This window comes from Bos taurus, chromosome 12 (genome assembly GCF_002263795.3).
Source record: "Bos taurus isolate L1 Dominette 01449 registration number 42190680 breed Hereford chromosome 12, ARS-UCD2.0, whole genome shotgun sequence".
Classification (NCBI taxonomy): Eukaryota; Metazoa; Chordata; class Mammalia; order Artiodactyla; family Bovidae; genus Bos; species Bos taurus.
The window spans coordinates 70709867-70724504 of NC_037339.1; the positions used below are offsets into that span (position 1 = coordinate 70709867).

The following is a 14638-nucleotide window of genomic DNA, read 5'->3' on the forward strand; positions in this document are numbered from 1 at the left end:
CTTTCTGTTGATTTTAGGTTTTGTTTGTTCTTCTTTTTCTAATTCTTTTAGGTGGTAGGTTAGGTTGTTTACTTGAGATTTTTCCATTTGTTGATGAAGACCTGTATGACTATAAACTTCCCTCTAAGAATTGCTTTTGCTGCGTAGCATAGTTTTGTGGGGGCTTCCCTGGTTGCCCCTGGTAAAATGAAAGTGACACTTGCTCAGTTGTGTCCGACTCTTTGGGACCCCATGGACTATAAAGTCCGTGGAATTTTCCAGGCCAGAATACTGGAAAGGGTAGCCTTTCCCTTCTCTAGGGGATCTTCCCAACCCAGGGATAGAACCCAGGTCTCCCACATTGCAGGTGGATTCTTTACCATCTGAGCCACAAGGGAAGCCCCATATAGTGGTAATGTATCTGCATGCAATGCATGAGACACAGGAGATGCAGGTTCAACCCCTGGGTTGGGAATATCCCCTGGAGGAGGACATGGCAACCCACTCCAGTATTCTTGCCAGGAAAATCCCATGGAGAGAGAAGCCTGGTGGGCTGCAGTCCATAGAGCCACAGAGAATTGGACATGACTGAGCAACTGAGCAATCCAATCAAAATAGATTTTGTATAGTTAAGTTTTCATTGTTGTTTGTCTCAAGATAATTTTAAATTTCCTTTTTAATTTTCTCACTGACCCACTGGTTTTTAAGTAGTGTGTTATTTAGTCTCCATGTAATCTTTTTTTTTTTTTTTCTCCTTGTTTCTTTTCCTGTAGTTGATTTCTAGTTTCATGCCATGTGGTCAGAAGAGATTCTTGAAGTAATTTCTATACTCAAATTTATTGAAGTTAATTTTGTGCTTTAATATATGGTAAATCCTAGAGAATGTTCTATGTCTACTTGATAAGAATGTATACCTTGTTTTTTTTTAATGTAGTGTTCTGAAAATATCAATTAAATCTAATTCTTCTATTGTATCATTTAGGACCTCTGTTTCCATATTGATTCTCTGTATGGAAGACCTGTGCATTGATGTGAATGGGTGTTAATGTCTTCTCTTATTATTGTATTCTTATTGCTTTCTCTTGTTATGTATGTTAGTATTTGTTTTATGTATTTTGGTGCTCCTATAGGTGCATATATGTTGATGATGTAAAATCCTCTTTTTGAACTGACCTTTTTATCATTATATAATGTCCTTCTTTATGTTTCTTTATAGCCTTTGCTTTAAAGACTTTTTTTTTTTTTTGATGAGTTCAGTTCAGTTCAGTCACTCAGTCGTGTCCGACTCTTTGCGACCCCATGAATCGCAGCATGCCAGGCCTTCCTTTCCATCACCAACTCCCGGAGTTCATTCAAACTCATGTCCATCGAATCAGTGATGCCATCCAGCCATCTCATCCTCTGTCGTCCCCTTCTCCTCCTGCCCCCAATCCCTCCCAGCATCAGAGCCTTTTCCAATGAGTCAACTCTTTGAATGAGGTGGCCAAAGTGTTGGAGTTTCAGAATCAATCCTTCCAAAGAACACCCAGGACCGATCTCCTTTAGAATGGACTGGTTGGATCTCCTTGCAGTCCAAGGGACTCTCAAGAGTCTTCTCCAACACCACAGTTCAAAAACATCAATTCTTCGGTGCTCAGCTTTCTTCACAGTCCAACTCTCACATCTATACATGACCACTGGAAAAACCATAGCCTTGACTAGATGAACCTTTGTTGGCAAAGTAATGTCTCTGCTTTTGAATATGCTATCTAAGTTGGTCATAACTTTCCTTTCTAAGGAGTATGCATCTTTTAATTTCATGGCTGCAATCACCATCTGCAGTGATTTTGGAGCCAAAAAATAAATAAATAAATAAAATAACATAAAGTCTGACACTGCTTCCACTGTTTCCCCATCTATTTCCCATGAAGTGATGGGACCGGATGCCATGATCTTAGTTTTCTGAATGTTGAGCTTTAAGCCAACTTTTTCACTGTCCTCTTTTACTTTCATCAAGAGGCTTTTTAGTTCCTCTCACTTTGTGCCTTAGGGTAGTGTCATCTGCATATCTGAGATTATTGATATTTCTCCTGGCAATCTTGATTCCAGCTTGTGCTTCTTCCAGCCCAACATCTCTCATGATGTACTCTGCATATAAGTTAAATGAGCAGGGTGGCAATATACAGCCTTGATGAACTCCTTTTCCTATTTGGAACCAGTCTGTTGTTCCATGTCCAGTTCTAACTGTTGCTTCCTGACCTGCATACAGGTTTCTCAAGAAGCAGCTCAGGTGGTCTGGTATTTCCATGTCTTTCAGAATTTTCCACAGTTTATTGTGACCCACACAGTCAAAGGCTTTGGCATAGTCAATAAAGCAGAAATAGATATTTTTCTGGAACTCTCTTGCTTTTTCGATGATCCAATGGATGTTGGCCATTTGATCTCTGGTTCTTCTGCCTTTTCTAAAACCAGCTTGACCATCTGGAAGTTCATGGTTCATGTATTGCTGAAGCCTGGCTTTGAGAATTTTGAGCATTACTTTACTAGCATGTGAGATGAGTGCAATTGTGTGGTAGTTTGAGCATTCTTTGGCATTGCCTTTCTTTGGTATTGGGATGAAAACTGACCTTTTCCAGTCCTATGGCCACTGCTGAGTTTTCCAAATTTGTTGGCATATTGAATGCAGCACTTTCACAGCATCGTCTTTCAGGATTTAAAATAGCTCAACTGGAATTCTATCACCTCCACTAGCTTTGTTCATAGTGATATTTTCTAAGGCCCACTTGACTTCACATTCCAGAATGTCTGGCTCTAGGTGAGTGATCACACCATCGTGATTATCTGGGTCATGAAGACCTTTATCGTACAGTTCTTCTGTGTATTCTTGCCACCTCTTCTTAATATCTTCTGCTTCTGTTAGGTCCATACCATTTCTGTCCTTTATCAAGCCCATCTTTGCATGAAATGTTCCCTTGGTATCTCTAATTTTCTTGAAGAGATCTCTCGTCTTTTCCATTCTGTTGTTTTCCTCTATTTCTTTATATTGATCTCTGAGGAAGGCTTTCTTATCTCTTCTTGCTATTCTTGGAACTCTGCATTCAGATACTTATATCTTTCCTTTTCTCCTTTGCTTTTCACTTCTCTTCTTTTCACAGCTATGTGTAAAGCCTCCCCAGACAGCCATTTTACTTTTTTGCATTTCTTTTCCATGAGTACAGTATCACAATTCCTGCTCTCCTGTCATTTCTGTTTGCATGAAATATCTTTTTTCATCTTTACACTTTCAATCTGTATGTATCCTTTGCCTAAGTTGAGTATTGTAGGCAGCATGGGTCTCTTTTAGGCTCTTGGTATTTTTTTTTTCCAATTTTTTTAATTTATTATTATTTTTAATTGAAGGATAATTCCTTTACAGAATTTTGTGGTTTCCTGTCATACATCAACAAGAATCAGCCATAGGTACACCAGTGTCCCCTCCCTCCAGAACCTTCCTCCCCATCCCACCCTTCTAGATTTTCACAGAGCCCCTGTTTTAGTTCCCTGAATCCAAGTTCTTGTTTATAATGCAGTTGGCCACTGTGTGTCTTTTGATTCTGCACCCATTGACATTTAAGGTAATTATTGATACATATGTATTTATTTCTATTTCAAACCTAGTTTTCCAGTTGATTCTTTGCTTCTTCTTTATTCTTCTTTTTATTTTTGCTTTCCTTTCAATATTTTAATGATTTAACTTTATTTTATGCTTTATTTTATTCTCTTCTCTCTCTCTCTCTCTCTTTTTTTTTTTTGTGTGATTCTATTGTATGCTTTTGACTTGTGTTGCCCTGTTTTTCAAGTATGTTAACACTTTTATATATCTGCTTGCTTTAGACTGTTAGTCACATAGGCTCAAACACATTCTAAAAATAAGAAACAGAATTTGCATTTTCTTATTCTCCTTCCCCACATATTTGGGCTTGCTTGTTGGCTCAGATGGTAAAGAATCTTCCCGCAGTTTGGGAGACCCAGGTTCGATCTCTGGGTTGGGAAGATCCCTTGGAGAAGAGAATGGAAACCCACTCCAGTATTCTTGCCTGGAGAATTAAATGGACAGAGGAGCCTGGCAGACTACAGTTCATGGGGTTGCAAAAAAAGTCAGACATGACTGAGCAACTAACACTTTCATACTTTTCCCCACATAATATGATTTTAATGTCCCTTTTTACATCTTCATGTTTATCTTTTTGCTGCTCCTCATGTTTATCCTTGCTTTCACAAATAGGTTTTTTTTTTTTTTTTGACCTGTATTCTCACTAATTTAAGTGATTTACTTTTCAACTATGATTTCCTCCTTCCTATATCTTCCTGCTTCTTTTCTATTTAGAGATAACTTTTCAATATCTCTTTTAGGATAGTTTTAGTATTGCTGTATTCCTTTAGTTTTTGCTTATCTGAGAAATTACTTCTCCTGCCATTCTAAATAATCTTTCCGGGTAGAGTATTGCTGTTCAGTCACTCAGTCATGTCCAACTCCTTGTGACCCCATGGACTGCAGCAAGCCAGGCTTCCCTATCCTTCACTGTCTCCTGGAGTTTGCTCAAATTCATGTCCATTGAGTTGATTTTTTTTTCTCTTTTAATACTTTCAATATATTTTGCCACTCCCTTCTGGCATGTAGTGTTTCTGTAGAGAAATCAGCTGACAGCCTATGGGAATTCTCTTAAATGAGCTCTTTGTTTTTCTCTTGCTGTCTTTAGAATCTTCTCTTTATCTCTAACTTTTACCATTTTTATCATAATATGTTGGTATTAGACTGTTTGGGTTCATCTTGTTTGGGGCTCTCTGTGCATCTTGTATCTAGGAAGTTTTCAGCCATAGTTTTTTCAAATACATTTTCAATCCCCTTTTCTTTTTCTTTTTTTTTCTCCTTCTGGAATCCCTATTATATATAGATTGGCCTGCTTTATATTATCCCATAGCTTTCTTACATTGCTTTAATTTTTCATTTAGCTTTTTGTCCGCTGTTTTGATGAAAGAATTTCCATTATTCTATCTTCCAGGTCACTTATTCTTTCTTCTGCATTATTCATTCTGCTGTTCATTGCCTTGAGCTCAGTTTTAGTCTCAGCAAATGCATTCTCCGGAATCCTTATAGTTTCTAGTTCCTTTTCCCAGTAATTTGCATTTCTGTTGATAGCCTTTCTTTATTCCTTCAGTATTTTCATTGCCTCCTTTTGAGCTTGCTGTCTATTAGACTGAAGAGATCTGTTTCATTGTTCCTTCAAGGGAATTTTCTTGGTCTTTTAACTGAGAGTGATTCCTCTTCTTAATTTTGCTTATGTTTCTCTTTGAATTTAGGTGAAACAATTATCTACTGTTGTCTTAGAGTGTTATTTATATGTGGGAGTGTCCCTCTGTAGCTTTTGTGGATTTAATTTTTTTGGGGGGTGGGTAGGAGGACTGTTTTAGGTTTTGATGCATGCCATCTATTTCCTCAGCATATGCTGGCTATTTTCCCCTTGATGGGGGTGTGCAGTTGTGTGGGTGTATGGCATGTGCACTCTCCAGGAAGGCACTTGGCTCCCAGTCACGGGTGCCTTGGCAGTGGTGGTGAGCCAGGCATACTTCAAGGAAGGTGGCGGAAGTGACCTGCATCAACTCACAGGACACTTGGAGGTGGTAGTAGCATCTGTCCGTGCCTGCCTCTGGGGTCTGAGGTGGCAGCATCAGCTTACACCTACCCCTGGAGCTCATGTAGGCAGTACCCTGCCACCTCAGAGTACACAGATAAAGAAGCACCTATGGGGGCTTGCCCCTCAACTTGAGTGCCCCCAACAATGCCATCTTAAAAGGGCTTACTTTTTTTAGTTTAAAATTTTTTATTTATTTATCTAGTTTTTGCTGTGCTGGGTCTTCATTACTGCACACAGGCTTTCTCTAGTTGTGGTGAGCAGGGGGCTATTCTATAGTTGTGGTGTGCAGGCTTTTCTTACTTCTCTTGTTATAGAGCATGAGCTCTAGGGTGCACTGGCTTCAGTAGCTGTGGCATACAGGATTCATAATAGAGACATGTGGACTTAGTAGTTATGGCACACAGGCTTAGCTGCCCTATGATATGTGGATCTTCCTGGACTAGGGATCAAACCTATGTCCCCTGCATTGGCAGGTGGATTCTGAACCACTGGATCCAAAGCTTCCCCTCCCCAACCTTTTTTTTTTTTATTCCTTGCATTTGCAATGGAACTAGCCTGAGATTTCATCCATGGGCCCTAAACATTCTTGGAGAATTTCTTGTTTTTATCCTTAACTTAAGGGACATTTTGATATATATCATTTCATATGCAGTGCTGTTTAGGGAATAGCAAGTGTGTAATGAGAAAAAGTACACCTAATATAAAGGTAGGTGTCTCAGAGCTTTTCTGTTTCATATGTGAAGCCCACTATCTCTCATGATAACTTTGTTGATAACATTTACAAATGGACTTAGAATCAAGTTTCATAAAATGAATCTGGATCAATGACCTAGCAACCTAGCTCATGACATGAGTCAGCTTCAGATAGAGGGCACATTTTGTGTTTTAAACACTCAAACAAAAGTTCACACATTCTTATTTGGGGGAAAAAAAAATGACACTTGAAGTCCTTTTTCACCCAAACACATTTAGAGGTAAGAGCTCACAAGTCTTGACATTATTTCATTTTATTATGTGCATTCATCAAGAAACCAAGATATGGTGCAGCTACAAAAACTGATGATTGTGGAATGGACAAATTTGACAGCACTTCACTTCCTTTATGTTCTGATTATACATTTATCAGAAAACCTCTGTCTCTTCCAGTTCAGCTAGAAATTGGTAAAAGTCAAGAATTCAAAGCCTGGCAAACCTGATATTAACATCTAGATTGATGGTGCTCTTTTTTGTGTAAAAGTGAGACACCCTCATGCAGACACTAGATCCCAGCCTCTTCGTCATCTTGTTTATAATTTATCTCCATGTTTTAATTCTGTAAAATGATTTTGGTTATCAATTAGTGATTAAAGCTTATCTGTGAATCAGAATGATTAGAACCCAAGGGAATCACGTTTGGCATTCAGCCCAGTCCCACTGAGGGTTTTAATGGGGCGACATCCTTCATAGAATAAACACATCACTGGGTTTAAAAATTGTGCCTCCATTAGTATTATGATTTGTTTCACATGAAAAAGTGACCCTAGAAATGTGTTGCTTTAGAAGGGACTTTACAGCTTTTAAGTGTGTTGTTTTTATTTCTTTTTTTTTTTTTTCAGGTGTACTTCAAAAGGAATTATCCAGATAATGATGATGCTCAGTGACTGTATGGTTATGAATGCTTCCAATGGACAGACCTTAATCTTAACTATTTTTGAGATAGCAGTGTGATCTCCTGTGAAGTCAAGTCTATTCTGAAGGCATTTCTTCAATAGTATTTGCCTTGCATAAACTAAATTGTACTTCTTTATACCAGCAACAAATATTTACACATACAAGATGTTAGTTTATTTGGATTTATCTCTCTCCAACTTCACACAGTGATTTCAAACTCTTACAAAATGACTTATTAATTTTGAAAGGTTATACTATTTTTTTTCTTTATCCAAATCTGAGAAGCAAGCCACCAATAAAATCTGTCTCCCAGGTTTTGTGCCTTGAGAGAGTCCAGAACTAAAGCTTATTTTCTAAGTTATAAAACAAATTTGTCACAGATTTTTTTTTTTTTTTTTTACTGTTCCCAGAATTACATATTACTTTCCAGTATATCAAGGATTCTGTTTACTTGAAAACTGTGAGGTTGCTGTTTTGTTTCACAACTGCCTTTAATATAACTAGGATCAATTATTTCACCCAAAGACCTCTGGTTAAAATACTACAGAGAAAACTGATAGGAAAAACAAAAAATATACTCTAAGTGATATTATAGGGGAGAGTGGTGCTCCCGAAAAAGAAGATATGTGATTAAGATACAGAAGGACAATATTTAATTTTATATCTTAAAAGAGAAGGGAGAGAAAACATGCTTTCTCAAAATAGGAACCCTTTGAGGGCATTTGACAATGAAGAACAGACATGATCATTGATTGTCTTCTAGATTGGGGATTTTTTTTACATTTATTTTATGGTACAGTGCAAAGAAATAGAGGAAAACAACAAAATGGGAAAGACTAGGGATCTCTTCAAGAAAATCAGAGATACCAAAGGAACATTTCATGCAAATATGAGCTCGATAAAGGACAGAAATGGTATGGACCTAACAGAAGCAGAAGATATTAAGAAGAGATGGCAAGAATACACAGAAGAACTGTACAAAAAAGATCTTCATGACCCAGATAATCACAATGGTGTGATCAGTCACCTAGAGCCAGACATCCTGGAATGTGAAGTCAAGTGGGCCTTAGAAAGCATCACTATGAACAAAGCTAGTGGAGGTGATGGAATTCCAGTTGAACTATTCCAAATCCTGACAGATGATACTGTGAAAGTGTTGCACTCAATATGCCAGCAAATTCGGAAAACTCAGCAGTGGCCACAGGATTGGAAAAGGTCAGTTTTCATCCCAATCCCAAAGAAAGGCAATGCCAAAGAATGCTCAAACTATCGCACAATTGCACTCATCTCACATGCTAGTAAAGTAATGCTCAAAATTCTCAAAGCCAGGCTTCAGCAATACATGAACCATGAACTTCCAGATGGTCAAGCTGGTTTTAGAAAAGGCAGAAGAACCAGAGATCAAATGGCCAACATCCGCTGGATCATCGAAAAAGCAAGAGAGTTCCAGAAAAACATCTATTTCTGCTTTATTGACTATGCCAAAGCCTTTGACTGTGTGGATCACAATAAACTGTGGAAAATTCTGAAAGAGATGGGAATATCAGACCACCTGATCTGCCTCTTGAGAAAGTTGTATGCAGGTCAGGAAGCAACAGTTAGAACTGGACATGCAACAACAGACTGGTTCCAAATAGGAAAGGAGTTCGTCAAGGCTGTATATTGTCACCCTGCTTGTTTAACTTATATGCAGAGTACATCATGAGAAACGCCAGACTGGAAGAAACACAAACTGGAATCAAGATTTCCCGGAGAAATATCAATAACCTCAGATATGCAGATGACACCACCCTTATGGCAGAAAGTGAAGAGAAATAAAAAGCCTCTTGATGAAAGTGCAAGTGGAGAGTGAAAAAGTTGGCTTAAAGCTCAACATTCAGAAAACGAAGATCATGGCATCCGGTCCCACCACTTCATGGGAAATAGATGGGGAAACAGTGGAAACAGTGTCAGACTTTATTTTTCTGGGCTCCAAAATCACTACAGATGGTGACTGCAGCCATGAAATTAAAAGACGCTTACTTCTTGGAAGGAAAGTTATGACCAACCTAGATAGCATATTCAAAAGCAGAGACATTACTTTGCCAACAAAGGTTCGTCTGGTCAAGGCTATGGTTTTTCCTGTGGTCATGTATGGATGTAAGAGTTGGACTGTGAAGAAAGCTGAGCGCCGAAGAATTGATGCCTTTGATCTGTGGTGTTGGAGAAGACTCTTGAGAGTCCCTTGGACTGCAAGGAGATCCAACTAGTCCATTCTGAAGGCGATCAGCCCTGGGATTTCTTTGGAAGGAATGATGCCAAAGCTGAAACTCCAGTCCTCTGGCCACCTCATGCGAAGAGTTGACTCATTGGAAAAGGCTCTGATGCTGGGAGGGATTGGGGGCAGGAGGAGAAGGGGACGACAGAGGATGAAATGGCTGGATGGCATCACTGCCTCGATGGACGTGAGTCTGAGTGAACTCCGTGGGTTGGTGATGGACAGGGAGGCCTGGCATGCTGTGATTCATGGGGTCGCAAAGAGTTGGACACGACTGAGCGACTGATCTGATCTGATCTGATATTGCTGTTAAGTCGCTTCAGTCATGTCCGACTCTGTGCGACCCCATAGATGGCAGCCCACCAGGCTCCCCCGTCCCTGGGATTCTCCAGGCAAGAATTCTGGAGTGGGTTTCCATTTCCTCCTCCAATGCATGAAAGTGAAAAATGAATGTGAAGTCCCTCAGTCGTGTCTGACTTGTAGCGACCCCATGGACTGCAGCCCACCAGGCTCCTCCGTCCATGGGATTTTCCAAGCAAGAGTACTGGAGTGGGGTGTCATTGCCTTCTCCGATGGTACAGTATAGATAACATAAAATTTGCCATATTACCATTTTTAAACATACAATTCAGTGGCATTAATTGTATCCACAATATTGTACAACAATCAACATCTATTTAATTTTTGTTAATTATATTAGTACTTTTCAGTGTGTTATTTCTACAGAGTCATTTTTGGTGAAGTTTTATTTCTTTAGCAGTGGATTTGTTTCTGTGAGTGTTGAGCTTGACTGGCATAAAATTATTCATAGTATCTTAAATGTTTAATCTCTGCTGCATCTAAAATTATGTTGTTCTTTGCTTTTTAACTTTGTGACTTTGCCCTGTTTTTTTCCTTGAAAAGTCTTTTTTTTAATTTTATTTCTTAATTTTTTTAAATTTATTTATTTTAAAGTCTTGAATGACTTTTTCCTATTAATTTTCAAAGAATAATTTTTTTTGCTTCATTGACCCTTTGGTGGGTTTCTTTTCCTTTTTTTTTTTTTTTTTTTGGTAGTTTCACTATATTATTCTTTCTTTCCTTTAACTTTTCTTCGTTTACTTTGTGATATTTTTCACTAAATTCTTAAATTAGAAACTTGTATTAGAAAAGTGATTAAGTTAAAAATTAAGTACACAAAGCCTACTTTTTTCCCCTAAGACTCACTTTAGCTGCAACTACAAGTTTTGGTACTTAGCACTGATCAATAACCATTGTATTTAGGTATTTTCTAATTTTTAATTTTATTCATTATATCTTTTACCCATGAGTTATTCATAAGTGTAATGTTCTCTAAATTTCAAATGCAAATTGCTTTTTACTATGAGATTAAACCATGTGAAAATCACATACAGCCTTGTTTTAACCTATAAAAATGGCAGTTTCATATGGTTCAACATATTAATTTTCTTTTGTTATTAACCTAAAACTTAATTTTGTTTTAGTCAGACATTAGATTGAGGATTTTAAACCAAAGATATCCACACTCACACAGAGAGTCCTTGTTTCCATTTTATGTTTTACTTGGTGATTTAGAAATGTTATGTATGTAAACAGTGTTTTCAAATAAAAATCCTGGTCAAGAACTGAATGTTTTTTGATACATGCTACAGATTGGTTCTCTGACATGCAGTCTTGGATGGAGTTCAGTATTGGCATATGTATTAAGGGTGCCATTAGGATCAGCACTTGTGGAATCAAGAGGGAAGAAATGGGATAGGGCAGAGGAAAAAATCAAGCTGGAGCACTGGCCAGATGACCTTAGCTGATCCATGGGAGTTCTGATGTGATGACCCTTTGGGATTGTTGTGACATATCCACTGGCCAGCTTTTCATACATCCACCTGGATGGGTCATTGTACAAAGGTTGCGCCCAGGGTGGCTGGTGGCTTAAGGTCACCCACTAGCAGCACTTCTAGTGGCTGGGCAGTGAGTCTGTGAAGGGAGGTCTGAACAGCACAACTGCATGCCCCTCATGGGTGTGTCACAGCTCCAGAGGTAGGTGATGAGTGTGCACTGTGATGGAAACTCTTGGTGATTGATGTTTCACTAAAATGACTGAGTAACTGATTCTCCGGTATTCCCTATGGTTTAAAAAATAAAGGAGGAAGTCCATGTAGGGGAGAAATCCTCATTCTGTACGGTCAGCCCAGTTGTCACCTCTTCTAGGAAGCAATCTCAAGATCATTCATCATCCTGGTTAATGCTTATTTCTCTGATACCCTGGTCACCTCTCATTTGTTAAACCCAATAATGCTTGGCTAGTGCCTGTTCTCACCATCTTGAAATACTTAATTTTTGAACAAGGGTCCCTTCTTTTTCCATTTTGCACTGGGTTCTGTAAATTATGTAGCCTACCCTGACTATGAGTATTCATAGGTGGTTTGTTTTCTTACTAAACCACAAGCTTCTAAAAACTTTAAACTGTACCCTGTTTACTTTTTAATTACATCTTGCAGCACAATGTCTATCACATTTTTGTTGTTCATTAGTCGCTAAATTGTGTCCAACTCTTTTGCAATCCCATGGATTGTAGGCCACTAGGCTCCTCTGTCCATGGGATCTCCCAGGTAAGAATACTGAAGTGGGTTGTCATTTCCTTTTCCAGGGGATTTTCTGGACCCAGGGATCATACCTGCATCTCCTGCATTAGCAGGCAGATTCTTTATCACTGAGTCACCTGGCTAGCCTTACAGCACAGTGTCTGTCAAACAGCATAAGGGATGCTCATTGCTGAATGAATTTTGACTGAAAACAAATATTCTTTCTGAACGTTATGATTTTGAAATTTTAAGAGGTAGCCTGGAGAAGGCAATGGCAACCCACCCAAGTACTCTTGCCTGGAAAATCCCATGGACGGAGGACCCTGGTAGGCTGCAGTTCATGGGGACACAACTGAGGGACTTCACTTTCACTTTTCACTTTCATGCAATGGAAAAGGAAACGGCAACCCACTCCAGTGTTCTTGCCTGGAGAATCCCAGGGTTGGGAGAGCCTGGTGGGCTGCCATCTATGGGGTTGCACAGAGTCAGACACAACTGAAGTGACTTAGCACCAGCAGCAGCAGCAGCAGCCTGGGATAACAGAAAGCCCTGGGTTTGGAGTCAGTCATATTGATCTGCATGCCAATTCTTTATCTGCTACTTGCTAGCAGTGTAGGTGTTCAAAAAGTGTAGTGTCCAACTGGGACACTTGGGAGTGAAAGGAAATAACTAGCTGAGTTACCAACATAATAAACTGGCACCAACCTTGACAAAATGGGCTCTGGATACCGTATAGCCATGTAGCCTTAATTACTTGCATAGGTAAGTCTCAGCTTCTGAATCTCAGCTTCTTCATCTGGAAAATGAATATAACTTCTGCTTTTGAGCAGTTGCTTTGGTTGGATGATGGATGGACAGAAAGCATCCAAAGAAGCAAAGGATGGAATCACTGACCTTGGTGATTCTTAATCATCAAGAGAAGAGAGCAAGATGGGTATGTCTGAAAGTAGGTAAGAGACTGTAAAGGATGTATTTGAGTAGGTTCTCATCTGACAGCCTAAGTTATAACTGTTCCTCTTCATTTAACACATAGTTAAAATGATGTAAGCACATGGGGAGGAGCACAAACTCTGGAGTCAGCCTTCTAGGGACAAATACTGGCTCCTCTGGGCATTACTGACTGGGTTTGGATACGAGTTCTGCTACCTGTTAATTGTGGGCTGTTAAGGTTGGGAAGCCCACTGTGCTTCAGTTTCTTTGTAACATTGAGATGGGAGTAGTATGTTTCTTAGAGAGCAATTTCAAAGATTAAATACATCAGAGACAGTCACAGAATATGGTCTGTGAGCTAGTGCCAGTTCATGACCTGTTTGTAACCAGGTCTGAAATAAGTACAGAAAATTCAAGAAAGCTAGAAACTCACAGCCATCTGCTGTTGCAGTGACGTCCATACTCAGGATGGGTGGGATCTTGAACAGCCCAGGGACCATTGTGAGTGTTGCACTTGCAGGGGGAGGTGCACGTGGCTGAGCTGCACACTAACTGTGCACAATGGATCAGTGATTAGGTTGCAATGGGCTGAAAATATAAAAGCTGACTCAACCTGAGATGTGAGAAGCACTACTTTAGAACAATACTGGATATGTAGTTAGCTCTACTACCTTCTTTGTTACCGTATTTGTTACCATATTTATATTTAAAATTAGACCATAGTGATAATTCCCTGTCAGTTGAATGGTTAAGACTCTGCACCTTCATTGCTGGTGCCATATGGGATGTTGATGCTGGTGCTCTGTGGACCACACTTTGCCAAGCAAGCACCTGGAGGAGAGGGCTCTGGACTGGGGTGTATCCCCTTGGCTCTTAGGGGCTTCACCCTATGGGGACTGGGAGGAGGGTGTCAGCGGAGGACTAGACTGGGGTTCTCTAAAGTGTGTGGCTCAGGGCAGAGGTCTCTTGCCCTGTTCTAAGGGCAACCTGGTCCCCTCTTTGCCCATGTCCTGATGCATCCATGGGCTCTGTTCTCACACTATAGGCCCTGGTCCTCCCCTACCAGCTCTGTCAGCAAGAACCTACTGTAGAGCACAGGGAACAATATTCAATATATTTTAATAACCTTCATGGAAAAGAATCTGAAAAAAATATTATATATATATATATATATATATATATATAGTGTACATATTATATATATAACTGAATCATCTTTGCTGTCCACTTGAAACTAACATAATATTGTAAATCAACAATACTTAAATAAAAAAAATGATGCTAAGTTCTTCAAAAAGTTTTAAAAAATAAAGGGATGAGATCCTGCTTGCAAATATGAATGTGGTGATACCCAGTGAGTTCACCTGGCCACCACTCCTCACCTGCACTCTGTAGGTGGGAGCCCGAGTTATCTTTCCTCATGTTACCTGCAGGACTCAGCCTAGCCATGCCTGCTGTATGTGTGTACACATGCACATGCACACAATTATAGGTAATCTTTGAGAGTCTGGGCATCACACATGAGCAGGAATGCATAGCACTCTCTGCCTTTATTGATGTCCCTGTACCTACCATGACCCTCCAGT

General features: G+C 39.5%; 1 protein-coding gene across 1 annotated transcript in view; it reads left to right on the plus strand.

Moving 5' to 3' along the window:
* The window catches only part of LOC101906567 (ATP-binding cassette sub-family C member 4-like), a 378587-nt gene extending 368751 nt beyond the window's left edge, over positions 1-9836 (plus strand). The window contains 1 exon segment of the mRNA XM_025000155.2: positions 7229-9836. Within this exon segment, the coding sequence (XP_024855923.2) occupies positions 7229-7273 (45 nt within the window). The 3' untranslated portion in view covers positions 7274-9836.
* The last annotated feature ends 4802 nt before the right edge of the window (positions 9837-14638 follow it).